This window comes from Artemia sp. Qi Xiang Cuo, chromosome 3 (assembly GCF_049724085.1).
Source record: "Artemia sp. Qi Xiang Cuo chromosome 3, ASM4972408v1, whole genome shotgun sequence".
NCBI classification, from domain to species: domain Eukaryota; kingdom Metazoa; phylum Arthropoda; class Branchiopoda; order Anostraca; family Artemiidae; genus Artemia; species Artemia sp. Qi Xiang Cuo.
Window position 1 is genome coordinate 52,088,049 of NC_142796.1, and position 20,198 is coordinate 52,108,246.

Here is a 20,198-nt window from a genome sequence, read left to right on the forward strand (position 1 = left end):
ATCTAGACACAGATAGTTCTGTTTAGTTTAGTTTCATACCTCCTCTAGTTGACCTAAGATGGAAAACTTGATACCATTCGCAAAAAATCTGTTTACTTTGTTTGATAGCTTGGATACACTTACGCTATTTTGATTTGGTCAAATTTTAAGAGTAGAAGTAGCCCCGAAAGTTTGAACATAATACCCTCAGTCTTTCTTGGGATACTGCTGAGATGCCTTATTGGGAATTAGCATTATCACAGTGCATTTTGATTTAATCTTAAGGCAACATTTAGTTTTTAAACATACAAAAATTGGATTTGAGGAAGACTAAAATCTATTCTATAAATCATATACAACAACTTTCTACATAAACCTTATATGCCCCCAGGGCATAACTTACACCCTTGCCCTGAGGGATCTGAGGGGGTTATCATCCTAAAAGAGCTAATTTCGAGAACTTTCAACTACGTTGAACAAAATGGATATCTCAAAATTTTTATTGGATTTGTCTGTGAAAATGATGGGCGTGAGAGGGGCGTTAGTTGCTCTCCAATCCCTTTCAACTATTAAAAAAAGCACTAGCCATTTCAATTTCCAATTGAATGAGCCCTTTTGAAGTTTCTACGACAACGCTCTCAATTAAAACTTTATATGCCCCAAGGGCATAACTCACAACCCTTGCCCTGAGGGGGTTATCATCCTAAAAGACAAAATTTCCAGAACTTTCAACTACGTTGAAGAAAATGGATATCTCAAAATTTTAAATCGGTGTGTTGGGAAAATGGTGGGCGTGAGAGGGGGGTTAGTAGCAATCCAATCACTTTCAACTATTAAAAAAGGCACTAGCCCTTTCAATTTCCAATAGAATGAGCCCAATTGAAGTTTCTACGACAACGCTTTCAATAAAAACATTATATGCCCCCAGGGCATAACTTACAACCCTTGCCCTGAGGGCTGTGGGGTTGTCATCCTTAAAGACCTAATTTCCAAAACTTTCAACTACTTCGAATAAAATGGCTATCTAAAAATTTTGATTTGATGTGTTTGGGGAAAAGGTGGGCGTGAGAGGGGGGTTAGCTGCCCTCAAATCACTTTCGACTATTAAAAAGGGTACTAGTCTCTTGAATTTCAAATCGAATGTGCCCTTTTTCAATTATTCTAAGACAAAGATTTCAGTAAAAACCTCAAATGCCCCCAGGGCATAACTTATAATCCTTGCCCTGAGGGTTGTGGGGGAGTGTCCTCCTCAAAAATATGTTTTCTTAATCTGGAAATCAACTACCCTGAACAAAATGGCTATCTCAAAATTTTTATCTGATGTGTTTGGGGGAATGATGGGTGGGGGGGGGGTGGTAGTTGCCCTCCAATCACTGTCGACTAATAAAAAGGGCACTAGACCTTTGAATTTCCAGTCGAATGAGCTTATTTTGAAGTTTCTAAGACAAGGCCTTCTTTGAAAACATTATAGACTCCCAGGGAAGAACTTAAAAGGGCATAACCTTACCCTTAAGGTGGCGGAGGAGTGTCCTACTCAAAAACAAATTGACGATCAGGAAATCAACTACACTGAACAAAATGGAAATTGATTGGATGTGTTTGGGGGAAGGAAGGGCATGGGGGGCTAATTGCACGCAAAGTACTTTCGACTGTTAAAAAGCGTACTAGCCCTTTGAATTTCCGATCGAATGAGACTGTTTTGAAGTTTCTACGACAACGCCTTCTATAAAAACCTTATATGCCCCCAGGGCATATATAACTCTATCTGGAAATCAACTACTCTGAACAAAATGGCTGTCTAAAAATTTTGATTGGATGTATTTTTGAGAATGATTGGCGGGGGGGGGGGGGCTAGTTACCCTCCAACCGAATTTGACTATTATAATAGGTACTGGCCTTTCGAATTTCCAATCGAACAAGCCTTTTTATAAGTTTATGTGACGAAGCTTTCTATGAAATCCTCAAATGCCCCAATGGCATAACTAAAAACCATTACCCTAAGGGTTATGGGGGTGAGACCTACTCAACAACACGTTTTCTATCTTGAACTAAAGTTCGCTGAAAAAACTGAATCTCTAACAAATGTGGTTGGACGTGTTTGGGGGAATGGTGGGCGTGGGGGAGCTAGTTGCCCTCCAATCATTTTCGACTATTAAAAGGGTACTAGACCTTTGAATTTCCCCTCGAATGAGCCTGTTTTGAAGTTTCTACGACAACGCCTTCTATAAAAACTTTGTATGCCCCCAGGGCATAGCTTAAAACCCTTGCCCTGAGGGTTGTGGAGGAGTGTCCCCCTCAAAATATATTTTCTCTCAGGAAATCAACTATGCTGAACAAACTGGCTATCTCAAAATTTTGATTGGATGTGTTTGGAGGAATGATGGGCGTGGGGGGGGGTTAGCTGCCCTCCAATCACTTTCTTCTATTAAAAAGGGTACTAGCCCTTTCAATTCCCTATCGAATGAGCCTGTTTTGAAGTTTCTACGACAACGCTTTCTATAAAAACATTATATGCACCCCAGGGCATAATTTACAACCCTTGCCCTGAGGAGTTGTGAGGGAGTGTCCTCTTCAAAAAAATATTTTCTATGTGGAAATGGACTACGCTGAACAAAATGGCTATCTCGAAACTTTGATTGGATGTGTTCGCGGGAATGATGGGCGTGGGGGGGCTAGATGCCCTCTAATTACTTTCGACTATTAAAAATGGCACTAGCTACTCCAATTTCTAATCGAATGAGCCCTTTTCGAAGTTTCTACGACGACTCCTTCGATACGAAGTGCCCAGGTATGGAGAAAAAAAACAAGCAAAAACACATTGTGCCCACATCGTTCTTTACTTAGGCAGCGCTAGCGCGCTGCCTATGATAAGGACATCAATGCCTACCATACCGTTGTTAAAAAAACAAAGGTTCGGCGATATGTATTTCATAATGACGAAAGATAAGCCAAGGTGTAACAAAGCAAACAAATTGAAAATGATAGTGATGATGTGTGAGTTTGGGATTTTGACATGGATAAGGTCATCAATACCTACCATACCTTTGAAAATCAAAAGTATGGACTGGATAAATCGTTGGAAGAAAAAGAAGTTTTTGTCCCACCACATGAACAATGAAAAGACACAAAGGTTCGGCAATATGTCTTACATAATGACAAAAGACAAGCCAAGGCAAAAGAAGAAGTCCTTGTCCCACGACCTGAACAATTAAAAGAAACAAAGGTGGTTGTCAATGCCTTCCATACCTTGTAAAATTAAAAACCTGGACTAGATAGATTGTTGGAAGAAAAAAAAGTTTTTGTCTCACCACCTGAACAATTAAAAGAAACAAAGGCCGGCGATATATCTTTCATAATGAAAAAAGACAAGCCGAGGCAAAAGTTAAAGATCTAATAAAAAAAGAAGTAATTTTACAAAGGCACTACTTCTAATTTAAGGTTCATTTGGACGTCATGACATCAAGAAAAAGCTCAAATTGTCTGCGTTTAGAAGACAAGTGACAGTGAGAATATATATATATATAGAAGCCTTCCACGTGCCGAGTGCCGGGGCCCGGGCGACTAGCCCGCCCCCTGCCCTTTTTTCCCGAAATGCATCAGATAAAAATTTGAGATAGCCATTTTTTTTTAAATAGTTCAAACATAAGATAATAAAACTGCAAGGTTGACACAACCCCCTAGGGCCTGGGGACAGGCATCGCAAGTTATGCCCTTGGGGCATATAAGGTTTTTACGGAAGGGATGCTGATGTAAAATTCGGAGAGGACTCATTTGATTAGAAATTGAAAGTTCTAGTTCACTTTTTTCAGAGTCAAAAGTGATTGGAGGGCATCTAGCCCCCCCCCCTTTTTTTATCCAAATACACCAAAACAAATTTTTGAGATAAGCATTAAAGTCAGATAACAAAAACTCCAGTGTCGACAGAGCCCCCAGGGCCTGGGGGCAGGCGTTGTAAGTCATACCCTTGGGGCATATGTTTTTATGGAAGGGATGCTTGTTTAAACTTCAGAGAGGGCTCATTTGATTAGAAATTGAAAGTTGCTGTTCACTTTTCAAAAATCAAAAGTGATCGGAGGGCAGCTAACTCCCCCCCCCAACACCCTTTTCCCACCAAATGCATCAGATAAAAACTTTGAGATAGCCATTTTGTTAAAAATAGTTCACGGGTCTGATAACAAAATTTCTTGTGTCAACATAACCCCCCAGCACCCGGGGGTAGGCATTGTAAGTTATGCCCTGGGGCATATATGGTTCTTATGGAAGGGATGCTTGTATATACTTCATAGAGGGCTAATTTATTTAGACAGTGAAAGTTCTTGTTCACTTTTTAAGTCAAAAGAGATTGGAGGGCAGCTAGCCCCCCCCCCTACGCCCTTTCTCCCCAAATGCATCAAATAAAAATTTTGAGATAGCCATTTTTTTTAAAATAGTTCAAACATCACATAACCAAAAATCCGGTGTCAACACAAACCCCAAGGGCCTAGGGGCAGGCGTTGTAAGTTATGCCCTGGGGGCATATACGGCTCTTATGGTTGATGCTTGTATAAACTTCAGAGAGGGCTTAATTGATTGGAAATTGAAAGTTCTAGTTCACTTTTTAAGAGTCAAAAGTGATCAGAGGGCAACTAGCCCCTCCCCCATCCACTACTTTTTCCCCAAAACCATGCAATAAACATTTTAAGATGACCATTTTGTTAAAAATAGTTCAAAGGTCAGATAACAAATAATCCGGTGTCGACACAACCGGGGTAGGCATTGTAAGTTATGCCCTGGGAGCAAATATGGTTCTTATAGAAGAGATGCGCATATTAACTTCAGAGGGGGCTCATTTGATTCGAAATTGAAAGTTCTAGTTCAGTTTTTCAGAGTCAAAAGAGATTGGAGGGCAACTAGCCCCTCCCCTTCCATGCCTTTTTTCCCAAACCCATCCAATAAAAATTTTGAGATGACCACTTTGATAAAATAGTTCAAACATCAGATAATAAAAATTCTGAGGTTGACACAAAACCCCAGAGCCCAGGGACAAGTGTTTTAAGTTATGCCCAGGAGCATATAAGGTTCTTATGTAAGGAGAGGTTATATAATCTTCAGAAGTTGCTCATTTGATTTGAAATTAAAAGTTCTAGTTACCTTTTTATTCGTCAAAAGGAATCAGAGGGCATCTAACCCCCACCCCCCACACACGCACACCCTTTTTCCCAAATGCATCTGATCAAAATTTTGAGATTGCTAGTTTGTTTGAAGCGGTCCAATGATCAGATAACAAAAACTTTGGGGTCAACGTGCCCCAAGCCCAGGGGAAGGGCTGTTAACTTATGCTACAGGGGCATATAAGGTTTTTATGGAAGAAGTTGTTGTATAAACTTTGGAGGGGACTTTTAGCAGCAGCAACCTTTTAAGAAAATCGAAATATATTTTCTTGTGATTATTATCTATTCTAATCAGCAGTTGTACCAAACCAACTCTGCTCAAGACATCCTCAGGGCTATACTGTGGTGTTTATCCTCCCCCATAGTATAGTGCAGACGGTTTGATATCATCTATTTTCGCTTTTTTTTTTAGTTTCATTTCTGTGTTTAAAGCTTTTTCCAATAGGCAATGATTAGAAGTCCTCCAAAAAAAAAAGTCCCCCCAGATCCCAAATCAAATTCCAGTGAAAGTGTCATAGTGAATAATACCCATCCTGGCTGGTCAAGCACCCTATCTCAAAGTTCTAATGATAGCTCCAATTCGGAGAATAGGACAATGATAAGTGTAGGGGCTAATGTAACCATAGATGATAATGGGTTTCAAGAGGTCCTCTCTAGAAGTTCTAAAAAAGGAAAAAAATTTCCCCAATTAAAAGCATTTCCCCTCTCCCTGCCCAAAATTCTCCCTCCAAAAAATTAAGAACTTACCTTAAAATTATTCCCACTACCCCCTTTGAAATAAAAATGATCACTGCAATAAGAGTTGCAATTTTTAAATTGCTAAAATCAATGTTCTCTCTTAATATTAACCGTGATGGATCTCTGCTAATAGCTGTAGAAGATCAGAAATCAGCAGATACAATAATTAACCTTAAATCCCTTCTGAATAACCCAATTATTGCATCTAATTGGAACCCAAAACAATCACCAACAAAAATTGTAGTTTACAATGTTCCCCCAGAGATATCTACTCAGGAGTTAAAAGAAGGCCTTTCAGATAGGGCTGGAAACACAATCCCAGTTGAGGATATTATCCAACTTGGAAAACCCAACTCTAATGGCCTAAAAACTAGTAGATCCTTCTTATTCACACTGAAGGATAAAATTGATATCCCAGAAAAATTATTCCTATTTGGGCAAATCAAACCACACAAGGAATACAAACCTAAGCCTATTCAGTGTCAGAAGTGTTTCAAACTGGGACACACAACAAACAAATGCAATGAAATTCTCCAAGAGTGTAGTAATTGTAAATCTTTCCATCCTAAAGAGCTGACACCTTGCAATAACACTCAGCCTACATGCATCAATCGCAAAGGCCCACATGAATCTACAAATAAATCATTATGCCCTGCATACAAGAAAAGAGCTCTAACACTCCAAATATCAACAGAGAAGGCCATCCCATACCCCTTTGCAGCAATGGAAGCAAATGCTGCCCAACAATACAAAATCAAGCCTGTAATGAAACCAACCAAAACCCCCAAGGCAAATGCCCCCCATGCATCACGCACCCCATATAAAACACCATCTTCTAAGCCCCCTAGCTCAAATCCCTATCAGAAGGAATCACCAAGCCAACAAGCCTCCTTGTCCGGTGAGATGAGGCCAGCCTGGCCCTCCCTCCCAACAAGAAACAAACCAGAAACACTACCAGGAATCAATCCCTTAACCAACAAAAAGGATGCACTACCAGAAATGCAATCCCCAAATATATGCTTATTCATTCTAAACTGTAATGCAGTTCAGGCCATGAACATACATCCACTACAGAAAACAAAAATTATTGCAGAATTGGCAAAAATCTACATCCCAGATGATATGCTCATTCAAGCAAAAAAAGATCTTGCTTTACTGTTAACAAAGCTGAACATTGATACACAGTCATGTGAAGAATAAATCAACAACACAACATTTATCAATACTCCAATGGAATGTAAGATCACTCACAGAAAATAAGCTAAATGAACTAATATCATTTATGAATAATAATTCCATTAATATTGCTTGCCTCCAGGAAACTCATTTAACCCAAAATCAACAAATTAAGTCTCTGGGATATACTATCCTGAGAAAGGATAGATCTTCAGAGAGAAAAGGAGGTGGTATAGCTTTATTAGTTAATAATAATATAAAATTTTGTGGCATCAATTTTCCAGATTTTGAAAATGATGTTGATGTAATTGGTATAAGTGTTTGGCTGAATAATTTAAAAATCTACATAATAAGCTTTTATAACCCTAATGGCCAAACTACAGATGCCAAGGATTTCTTTAATTATATAAATAATTCTAATATGTTAAAAAATATCATTATTTGTGGTGATTTCAATGCCCACAGCCTTTTGTGGGGGAATAAACCAGCAAATAAAGCTGGTAAATTTATTGAGCATATGACTTCAAATAATAATGAATTAGTTGTTGCTACCCCTCCAAACCTGAGTACTTACTTCAACCCCAAAAGTGGCAATTTCTCCATAATTGACCTACAAATTGTCTTTAAATTTTTTGAACTAAATTTACATAAATAAAATTGATAGTCTATGTACAGACCACTTTGCTATAGTTTGCTCCCTAAATGAACCTGCTGAAACTTTATCTCATACATCCAAATATATCAACACTAAAGCAAATTGGTCTATTTTCCAAAATAAGCTAAATGATGAAATTACAAGTTTCACCCAAAGTTCATGCATTTCTAACACAACAGTTGACACACATGCTGAAGCGTTGACATCTTTACTAATAAATACAGCTAATCATGCTATCCCCAGGACAACACCTAAGAAAACATTTCCTAAACAAATTCCTAAGGCATGGTGGACAAATGAGTGCCTAAATAAATGGAAGATAAAAAAGGCAGCTAGGACAGAATTCATAAAAAAACCAACACCTACTACATATTTAAAAAAATTACAAGCAGAATCTAATCTAACAAGGACTATAATAGATGCTAAATATAAATACTGGAATAATTTTGCAAATAATCTCTCCAGAGAAACGCATGAGCCAATTATACATAAAGTCATAAGCCACATATGTGGGAAAAAGACTTCTCCCAACCCACTCCTGTATGAGCTTATACATAATAATACCCATTATGACAACGATATTGAAAAGGCTAACCTCTTTGCAATTCTTTTTGTTAATAAGCTAACATCAAAAAATCAAAGCAATCTGTCCACAATTCCTATGAACCCTAGTTACCAACCACGCCCAGGATCCGAGTACATAACTAATCCATTTTCAATCCAGGAATTGAATAATGCAATACATCATATTAGGTCCAAAACTAGCAGCAGCTATGACAATATACACCCTACATGGATAAAGAATCTCACATCTTCATACAAACAAGAACTGCTAAATTGTTATAATCACGCTTGGGCATCCTCTAGGTTCCCCAATATATGGAAATGTTCGTCCCTCCTACCAATCCTAAAGAAAAATAAACCAAAAGATAAACCTGAGTCTTATAGTCCCATAATGATTACACATGTGATGGGGAAAATAATGGAGAAAATGACTTATCAAAGGCTCCTCTGGTTTGTTGAGAAAAATAAAATGATCCCACACTCTCAAACTGGATTCAGGAAATACCACTACTCAACAGATGCTTTCATTTTGCTAACAAATGCAATAAATGAATCTTTCTCAAAAAATAATATCCTAGTGGCAGCTTTCCTTGATTTTGAAGGAGCATATGACAATGTGAACCACCAAATCCTTTTAAATAAACTTGCAAACCTTGGAGTACCTCCCAAGCTAGTATCCTTTATTAAATCCTTCATAGAAGTGCGAAGTTTCATTGTTTGTGTTGGTTAAGCCTCTTCACCCCAAAAGACAATATCCAAAGGCCTAGCTCAGGGAGCAGTCCTCAGTTGCCTCCTATTTGCCCTATATCTCTGGGAGATGAACCTACCCCACACGAATCTACAATATGCTGATGATCTGGTGCTATGGTCATCTGGCAACACCTTTCAGATAGCACAGTCAAATCTGCAAAAGTCACTTTTCCAGTTTGAAAAATTCTCTCAACATTCAGATTTACCCATTGCACCCACAAAGTCAAAAATAATCCAATTTCACAGGAAGCGAAACCATGTTAATGCAAAACTAACTCTAAATAAAAACAACTATTCCAGAAGATAATAATATTAATTACCTAGGTCTCATGCTTGACCAAAAACTTAATTTCCACCTCCACATTTCAAACACAATAAAAAAATGTTATAGAAAAGCAAATATACTAAAAAGACTTCTTTTCACACCCTAGGGTTGTAAGGAGAAAACCTTACTCCAGTTTTATAAATCACATATAAGACCCCATATTGACTATGGGCTCATCGTCTATGGTGCATGTGCAAAGACCCAGATGCAAAAAATTGAAACAACACAAAATGATATAATACACCTCATATTTGGTCTTAGGAAACCCACAAGCACCAAGTTTCTGCTTATGGAGAGTGGATTAACAACAATCAGGGATAGACGTAGCTTTCTCTTGATAAAACATCTTACAAAAATTGAATCAAATAGCTCAAATACATTACATAATTGGTTAAGAAATCCAGCCATGTATAGAGGTATTGTAGATGAGTATACAAATATTCAAAAGAAGTTCCCTGTACCAGCAAATTCTATTGCACCAACTTTCCCCCAATCCCCTCCATGGAATTGGTCATTTCCCATAATAAATACTGGATTTTCAAAATGGAATAAAGATTTAACCCCCATTGCTTTTGTTCAGAAAAAAATTGCAGAACTTAATACTAGAAAAATCACTTCCAAATGTTTCTTAATGGGTCAGAAATTAATGAATGAGAAGGTTGCAAGTGGTGTTTTCCTTCTTCACCTGAAAATTGCAATGGGCGAGAGATTATTTAATAATTTATCTATAATGTCTGCTGAGTTAAATGCCATAATCATGGCATTAGAATACCTTAAGCAAAACCAATCTTTCATTGAAAATTTGAATAGTATTATCATCTATTCCGACTCTTTATCAAGCCTTGAGTTGCTGGCCTCAGCTCCTCAATATAAGTTGGACATTGACACTTATCATTGTCTCAGTATTATTGATAATCTTGCTTCAAGTGGTATAAACACTTACTTTCAGTACATTCCCAGCCACTCTGGCATAAGTGGTAATCATCAGGTTGATGAAATAGCAAAAAATGCTATAAATATTGACCAGCCAAGTGGGAGACCAATCCCAATTAGAGATATTTACCAATGGAGGCTATCAGATATTAATTTTAATAAGATTAATCCTATCCTTTCCCCCTTTCCCAATAAGTATCTTTCTAAAATTTATCATAGAATTCGTTCTGGAACAAATGGACTAAATTTCCTTGCATTCTCATATAAGCTTTCTAATTCAAGTGGTTCAATTCCCCTGTCCCCTCTTTGCAGGCATTGTAATATGAATAATGAAACAATTGACCATTGCCTATTTGAATGTAATATGCTGACGTCTGCACAACATACCTTGCTTTCTAAACTGTTAAAATACTTCAAACACCACAAAATCCCACTATCAGTCAAGAGTCTAGCCAACTATACCTGCACACAGAGCATAGAAATCGACATCTATCATCTTATATTTGAACTCCTAGAGTCGAAAGATCTGCTGAAAAATATCTGAATATATCGAATAAATATGAGGCAATCAAGCCAGTAACTCTGTAGCCCACAGAGTGAAGCAAAAGGAAAAGGGCTAAATAGTGTTACTGAAAAGCCCGCCTCCTGTTAAATAGAAGAAGAAGAAGAAGAAATGACACAACCCCTAGTATTAAATCCAACCCTCTAATATCCTTACATTTGCAGCGCAAATGGGAGGATAGCTCTATATAGCCCACTGCTTGTGAGTGGTTATCTCTTATGTCAAGTTAATAATGTAATAAATTTTTTTCTGTTGCTAAGTTTTAGACAATAGAAAACTAAAGGTCATAAAGGCAATAAGGTTTTGATGTTTTATTGTTTTTTTAGTTATGCACAAGATTAGTGAAAACAGGGCCACCACGGGAAGTTTTTGCACAGCCAGCCCTGCCCATCCCTTAGAATTACCCCCCCCCCCTTGTGCCTTTTTCCCCCATATGCATCATCAAAAATTTTACCAACATTTTGAAATAGCCATTTTGTTCGAAATATTCCAAAATTCAAATTGCAATAACTTAGGGGTTGAAAAATCCTCCATAGCCCCCAGGACAAGGATTGTAACTTATGTAAGTTGCCCATTATTAGAATATAAGATTTTTGTGGAAGGGGTGGTTGTATTAACTTTGGAGGGGACTCATTTGATTGGAAATTGAAACTTCTAGTTTTTCTTATGAGTCAAACGTTATCAATGGGCAATTAGCCCACGACCTGCTTTTTCAAAGGGCATCTGATCAAAATTTTGAGATTGCCATTTGATGTTGATGTTGAAAAAAAGTTTGATTTTAAAATACGGAATTTTTAAAAACTTGAAACTTTTTGCAAGTAAAAACAAACAAAAATTAAGGAAACGTGCAAGGCTATATGAATAAAAGTAGTACCATTTGATTCTTTATTGTCCTTAAATCATCTTAAATTCCGTTATGTAGGCATGAAAGGATAGTTTCCTGTGATATGCCTGCCAGTATTTTTATCTATTAATTAAAGGAAACTTTCCAAAAAAAAAGTTTTTCAAAGAAAAGTAAAGGCTATTTTAAACTTAAGATCAGCAAATACAAATACCTGTTAAAATTCAAACTCAAAACAACCAGAAATAACTATTAAATAATAAATGAAACCCAAAACAAACATAAATTAAATAAACAATCATAGCAAAAAAAACATACAAGTAATAATCTAAATTAATAAATATATCTTAAAGAAAATAATTCTTAAATTGAACACGCAAATAAAGCTCAAAACAAAAAAAATATTTTGCTATTGAAGTATAAATGAAACCCAAAACAAACTGAAATTAAATAAACAATCAATGCAAACAAACATACAATGGATACTAATATAAATGAATAAATAAATTTTAAAATGAGTGAAACTTAAATTAAATATGCAAATGAAGCAAATCTTCATCTACTTTTGGAGTGCCCATGCTTCAGAGCCATATTTGACCACTGTCATCACTGTAGCTTTCAATATTCTAATCTTGGTTTGCAGATTTATATGAGCCTTGGCTATTCTACTTTTAACATCTTCACTGCTCCGACAAGTCTAATAGTAATAATAAAAACTAATAATACTACCAAGGTAAGTGAAGCTGTCCACCAGATCAATCTTTTCATTACCCAATATTCTAATCATGGTTTGCAGACTTATCTTCCTGTCCTTCCAAAGTTTTTTCCAGCTGTGAAGACACACTGACACCTTGGCTATTCTACTTAAAATATATTCACTGCACCCACCATCGTTACTAATAATACTACCTAGGTAAGTGAAGCTGTCTGCTTGATTGATCTTCTCATTACCCAACATAACCTTTTCATCTTAATTTATTCATAGCCTTAGTGACTTAGTTTTCCTAACATTAATTTTTAAACCTATTCTAGCACTTTGAACTTGCAAAACCTCTAAAGTTCATTCATTTTGCTCATGCTTTCATCTAGCCTGCTTAAATAATCAGCATAATCTAAGTCCATGAGAGTTTTTCCTCCCCATTTGATTCCATGGTCTCCCATTGCATTTACTGTGCTTTTTAAGCCAAAATCCATCAAAATGATCCATATAATAGGGGATAGAACACAACCCTGCTTAACTCTTGATTTAATATGAAACCAGCTTCTAACCTCATTCTCTATTTTAACTGCAGTAGTGTTATTTGTGTACATAGCACTAATTACTTTAATGTAGTTGTCTTGTGTACTGTACCTTACAAAGATAAAATCTTTGCTATAGCTCTTCCATCAACATAATCACATGCTTGGTTATAATCTATAAAACTGAGGACCAAAGGCGTTTGATAGCTCAGGCAGTTCTTGATTATTAACCTAAGAGTGAGACACATTCTCTATTTAATTCTAACCTATTAAATCTATCTATAAATCTAATCTATTAAATTTTAAATTATTTCTAACCTCAGAGCTGCCATATTTAAGAAACTCATTTATCACACTATCAGCACCTGGAGCTTTATTGTTTTTTAGTCCTTTTAGTACTGTTGCTAATTCTTCCTTACAAAACAGATCTTCCTTCACATCCAAGGTATCACAAACATTTTGATTTTACTCTATATTGTTTCCTGCAACTCTATCTTGGTTTAGCAGATTCTCAAAATGTTAGCTGCATCTTCCAGATCCTTGGCAATTTTATTCATGGCCTCCACTTCACCTCCTTAGTTCATATTTTAATACTTTCTAAACTTCCTTTACATTCCTTTTGTTTTCATATGATCCATCACTCAGATAATTCTTGTACAAGCCCCTCCTCTCTAATATTTCACTAATATTCCTAGCTGCAGTCCTAACTTTCTTCCCTAAGACACCATCAGCAACTTCAGACATTGTCTTCCTAAAATTATTCTATCCATCTTCTGTATTGTCAAATTTTATATTCTTCACTTTAGTATTCAACTGTTTCTGGAAAGTTTCTCTCAAATTCTCATCCTGGAGTCTACTAACATCATAACTTCCTGGGAGGTAGTTACCCTTCTGAAACTTCAACTTTAAATTAATCCTAGACACTAGCAGATGTTGATATTTACTTTTAGCATTAAGTCTTGAAAAGCATTTATAAACAAACACCCAAATGCCATCAAACCTAACCTAAAAAAACCCAACCTAATTCATCTCTACTTGCCTATTGACATGTTTTTGTGAGAAATAATTAAATGGCACTGATAGTGTTTAATTAGATGTATAGAGTATTTGAAATTAGAAAAATGTGGTAAAATTGATGTTTATTTTTCAGAAATTTGTTAAAAAAAATTGTTCAACAGTGCAAGAAGAGAAGATAAAGGTTCTCCCCCTGCAAAATGTGTTACTATGATTATTCTGCATATTATGCAGTAAATATTGTTTTCTTAACATGTTTCCTTCTGCATGACCAACAAATCAACAAATGAAATGAAAGACTTGATTGTAATTCAATTGAATTAAAATCAAGTATTTTGCAGTAGGCATCAAGACATGGCTAATTGTAGAAAATGCGAAGACACATAGGGTAAAGGTACCAATGATTTGACAGTTTCTGTAAAAAACCAGTTTTTCTGCTCCAGAAGTCCTAATTTAAAGACTTTGGGTTTGAAAAGGGTTTCAGTATAAAGGAGAAACATCTAGGAATCTAACTGTTTGATGAGAAGTTTGAAGTTTTATCTGAAAAGGGTACAAAACTCTGATTTTCCAAAATTAGAGCATTTTGACACACTAATTTGACACAATAAAAAAGTTACCTGTTTTTGACGCAAGTTGGAACCCAATTTGACATGTGTTGAAATACTTTGGGAATACATGTGGGTGGAACCTGGAGTATTCAACACTTGTTGAAATACTTAGGGTAAACCTCTGGGTGGAACCTGGTGTATTCAACACATATATTCTTGTTTCTTTGTTTTTCTTCAACTTCATTTAATGTATAAAGTATAAAACACTATACAAAAAGTAAAAGTAATAAAACTAACAAAATTGTTTTAAGTATGTAGTGTTTGGTATAACAAAATTGGTTTAGCAAATTTAAATATACATTATTAAATACAAAAAGTATTTAGTATAACAAAATTGTTTCACTAGCATTTTGGAAGGGATAGGGTCTAGGAAAATGGGAGTGGATTTCCAGAAATTTAAGAAGTTTATTGTCAATATATTTGATTTAATGGATTTTATTTTCATATGCATATTCTTAGTTTCATCCAAAACATTGCTCCAGATTTTTTTTAGGGGGTGGGGGGTCACTTTGATATCACTATGACATGGTTCTAGAAGTCTCCCCCCCAGAAAATGGATTTTCCAAATTTGATAATATTTCGTACATAATTTCGGAGACCATAATGCCTTTCCATGACAATAAAATAAAAGTTCAAAATAGGGATAAAATCCTTTTTAATAGACAGTGTATAGAAATTCACAAAAAATACCAGATATTTTGGTCACATATAAAGTGACCATCATCAGTAGTAAAACTAAACTAAAACAATTTAAAACAAAGTTTATATACCAAATCTAAGAAAACTACATATTGTTTAATTCTCTAATTCTTTTCAAAGCAAAGGCAGAAACTAGCCTCTTTGACCTTCTTGGATTTGGTTCATTAGGGTTCAATGATACAACATTCAGACAAAGGTCAACTACATTGAGCAAATTGAACTTTACTCTGTCAGATTTTAATAAATTATCATACATAGAGTTCAGCCCAAATTCACCTGTATCTCAATTCAAAGCAATATTATTGAATAAGATTTTCTTTATTTCAAGAGTTTCATGAAAATTTTGCTTTAAACCCCAATCCCTAAAAATCAAAGAGACATTCTTGAACAAAATAAAATGGTCTGGAAAATTGAAAATATGTTCTGAAAGGGAGACTTAGAATCTTGCTTTAAAGCCAAAGAAATAGAATCTTTATGTTGTAATAATCTCATTTCCAAACTCTGGTTAGTATGTCCCACATATGAGCTTCTGCAAGTACATGGGATCTGATAAACCCCACTTTGTTGCCCCAATGAAGTTAGATCCTTCCCAGAATTTAAAAAACTAGCCAAAGTATTATTACTCTTTAAAGCTACCCTTAGACCATTACTCTGTAAAATTCTTTTAAGTTTTTCACTTAGCCCAGGTACATATGGTATATATATAACAAATATATAAACACTAAAAAAAAACATGCAAATGTTATCAACCAGCAGGATTTTCTTCTACAATGTAAGAAGATGAGAATTGTGCCACCTTCACTAAAATGCAATTTACATTTAGGCACTTTCAAGGAAGAAAAGTTTGAACAAAGCTTACATTTCAAGACTTTAAATCACACTATTAAGGATAAAAGACAAAAAAGAGCTTTAATAGAGAGAGATAAACTTTCCCTGGAAAATCTTATATCAAAAAAGTTTAGTGTAATTGACTTTTGTTTTATTCAACAAACAGGAAAAAATCACTTCAATCATGACTTTCACCTTTCCAGAGAAAGATTGCTAAAAAAGTTTTCGAAATTATCAAAAAATAATGCGGTAATACCTTTGTCAATTCTTGGACCAGGTATGGTTAATTTTTTAATTAAACTTTAACATTTAACAATACAAGAACTTTAACAATACAAGAACAATCAGTGCTTGAAAAGGGTCCAAAATTTTGCTTTAAACCAGATAAAGTCCCTGTGGAAGACATAATCTCTTCAATAGAAACATCTTTGCATAAAAACGCAAAGCTAATAAAAGATGTTAGCTTAATAAGAGCTTCTACTGTAAAAACCCTATCTGATTTTGTATTGAAACCGGAATTTCTTAGTACAACTATCAAAGACCTAAGAATTCTTAAAAACTTGAAAAAGGATGGTTCAATTACCATTACAAAAGCAGATAAGAGTAACACTTTATTTGTCATGAATACTGAGGACTACAAATCAAAACTAAGAAGTTTACTAAATGATGAAAAAACATACAAGAAGCTATTGTATAATCCAACAGACTCTTTTACAAATAAGTTTAAGAATGAATTAAAGTGTTTAAAGGATGATGGAAAATAACCCCTCAACTTTATTACAAATGCCTGCCATACAGTTCCTTGTGCCCTAAATTATATTGACGTCCCGAAATTCATAAGCCTAACCTATTATTACAACCAATTGTGTCAAGTACAATGTCACCAACAAGTGTTTTGAGCAAGTGGTTAGTGTCAATCTTTAAAACACTTTTGTATGCACAAATTCCGTATATTAACAATTCCTCGAATTTGGTCGAAAAACTGAAAAAAGTAGAAATTTCTTTGAGTTCTTTGCTTTCAAGCTTTGACATTATATCAATGTACACAAATATTGATGTAGAAGCAGCCGAAACTCTTCTAGAAAGGAAGCTGTTAAGAAATTTGAACTTGATTAGTGGCAAAACAGATTTGGAAGTTTCTGTAATTGTGTATTTAGTAAGGTTGTGTAATAAGTTCTCTTATTTTTTTCAATTCAGAGGGGAGTATTTTGAACAAATAAATGGCTTACCTATGGGGACCCCTTTATTAGCTAATATTTTTGGGAGAATATTGAAACAATTGCATTAGATCCATATTTTTTAAAACATATTTTTTGGGGCCAGTATATGGATGACATAATATCAGTATGGGATTATGGGGAGGAGTAATTAAAAGGATTTTTGGAACACCTTAATTGTTTGGGGGGGATTTAAAGTTTACTGTTGAATTAGAAGAGAATAGGAAACTTCCTTTTTTTGATGTTCTTCTTTTGAAAAATGAGAGTAGTCTGGATTTTAAAATTTACAGAAAACCAACAAATACAATAGATTTTTGTCTTATAGTTCCAGTCATGCTTGCCATGACTGGAATGGTCATGGTTTTCTGGTCATGGAATGCTGTGACTGGCGTTATTTTATTTGATATATTTAACTAAATTTTTTTAGATAAATACTTTTATTTTATTGATAATATTTTTTTTTAGTTTCATTGATAAGTGCAAGGGAAAAATGACTTCCATGTGAACCTCTGCAATTTTTGGCAGTAGGGAGAACCCATAAATTTGTTGCTATTTTTTGGTCAGTGGACCCTTGAATTTCAACACCAATTATTTCTCATTTGTTTTACATGTTCAGTGAGGTTCTGACAGAGTCACCTATATTTTGATAGGGCCTGTTGCTGTCTGTTTAAAATTTTGACAAGGTTACTAGGTTATAAGATATTTGCAAAAGAAATAAATCCATTCATAGAAGCCGTTATCTACATTTGAATTTGACTTAAGGATCATTTTTAGCATGCCTGGTATTCCACTACATTAAACAAGAATTTTCAACATTTGGAACCTAGTTTCAATAAGTACCAGCAGTTTGAACATTACATACATGAAAAATTGTTGGGAGCTCCTTTCTTGTTGAAAACAGGAAACTGACTGAATTAAATGTTCTTTTCTTATCTGGGTGTACTGGATAGTGTGTAAATGGCCCCTATCATTGAAATACAAAAACAGCTTCAAGAGATGGTGCTCCAAGTCATGGCTAAGCAGAGTTACTCCACTTTGAAGGAAAATTTTGACAGGGGTTCCAAAATTGCACTGTTGAATCATTGGTATCTTTACCCTAGTCCAAGTAGTTGAAAGGCAAATCTGGGACAATCCCTTTTTAGAATTGTATAAAAAAGATGCTATTTCATTTGATGATAGATAAGTCTAGCCTATCTATCCTCCATTCCTAGGGCAGAACTAAGGTAGATAGTCAGAGAATTAAGGGATGAAAGATTGGATTGATTTTGGGTTGTTGCATGCAGACAATGTCCATTGGACTTGAATGCAAAATCTGAGACTGAATTTGGACCCCTAGCAGGGGTCCTAGGCTTATACAATATATCTCTCAGTCAATGTATACCAAATCATATTATTGAGTTAGGACTAAAGTGAATACACCATTTGATGCCTTTTTTTTATGCTGATTACGAATATAATAAGCATTTCTATCGGAAATGAATGTCAGCCCCCCCTATATAGGCCAATTTAGGGTTAGGTTGGGTTAGGTTAGGTATAGCCTATATAGGGGGGAGGGGGGGCTGAAATTCATTTCCGATAGAAATGCTTATTATATTTGTAATCAGCATAAAAAAAGGCAGTCAATATATACCAAATCAGATTATTGAGTTAGAACTAAAGTGAATACACCATTCGATGCCTTTTTTATGCTGATTACGAATGTAATAAGCATTTCTATTGGAAATGAATTTCCGCCCCCCCCCCTATATAGGCTATACCTAACCCAACCTAACCTAACCCTAAATTGGCCGATATAGGGGGGGGGGCTGAAATTCATTTCCGATAGAAATGCTTATTATATTTGTAATCAGCATAAAAAAAGGCATCGAATGGTGTATTCAATTTAGTCCTAACTCAATAATATGATTTCGTATATATTGACCAAAAAGGCATCGAATGGTGTATTCACTTTAGTCCTAACTCAATAATATGATTTCGTAGATAGGCCTATCTCTCATCATCCTAGCATGTCTCCTTCCAAATGGCTGCTATTGTTAACCTTTTCTTTACCCAACTGAACACTGATACCCATTGTTTTAGTGTTTTTTTATGGTAGACAACTTTTTTTATTTGTTTAGCATGTTTTCCTCAGAACCACAGGCCATCCATTAGCCTATATATTTTTTATTTTGGCAGGATATAGTCACACCCTAACATAACAGTATGCAGATTTGGTGACTGCATAACTTTCTGTTCTTATTTCTCATAGCCTACAGTTAGTTCATAGGCTACCCTAGGCAAATGCCAAGCATTGTCAATTTAAAAAAATAAAAACAAGTCGCAAAACTTTTGTAGATTTGCATCTTACTATTGTAACCTATAGTTAAAAAAAATTTACCTATTGAACTTAAAAAAGACTTCACTCTGGTTGCTCCTTGGTGCATTTCCAAATCCAACAGGAATATTTACAATTCACATTACAATTCACATTACCATTACCCTATCCTCATTCCCAGAGTTGCCGTCAGAACAATAAATGACAAACATGCGTACGTAGAGAATTACCAACAAGGCAGAAAAATCGGTGGCTAAAAATCCGCACCCGAGATCACCCTGACAGCCAGGAGTTGTTGGCAAGGGGGGGACAGGGGATATGGACTCCCCCTAGAAATTTGGGACTATAAAGTAATTATCAGCAAACCAAAGGAAAAAGAGCAGAATAGGGGAAAAACATGAAAAAATGTGTCTTACCCCATTAATGGCTTCCTGCCAATAGATTTTGACCCTTGATAAGTGTACCGTGAGTAAAATGCGATATATTTAAAATACCACAATAAACTTCCTTCTTTCTAAAGATAATTCCGACTTCCTCTAATTAAGTTTAAATCTAGTGTCAAAAAGAAAAGTCCTTAATCAGCAAAGAGAAAAACTGCAGTTCGCC

The 20,198-nt window shown here is 35.4% G+C and overlaps 1 protein-coding gene across 1 annotated transcript in view; it reads right to left on the minus strand.

Annotated features, from left to right (window-relative positions):
• Window positions 1-19,758, minus strand: part of pkaap (A-kinase anchoring protein pkaap) — a 47,195-nt gene extending 27,437 nt beyond the window's left edge. The window contains exon 1 of the mRNA XM_089087006.1: window positions 19,656-19,758. Within this exon, the coding sequence (XP_088943132.1) occupies window positions 19,656-19,701 (46 nt within the window). The 5' untranslated portion in view covers window positions 19,702-19,758. The remainder of the gene's footprint in view (window positions 1-19,655) is intronic.
• Between the last annotated feature and the right edge of the window lie 440 nt (window positions 19,759-20,198).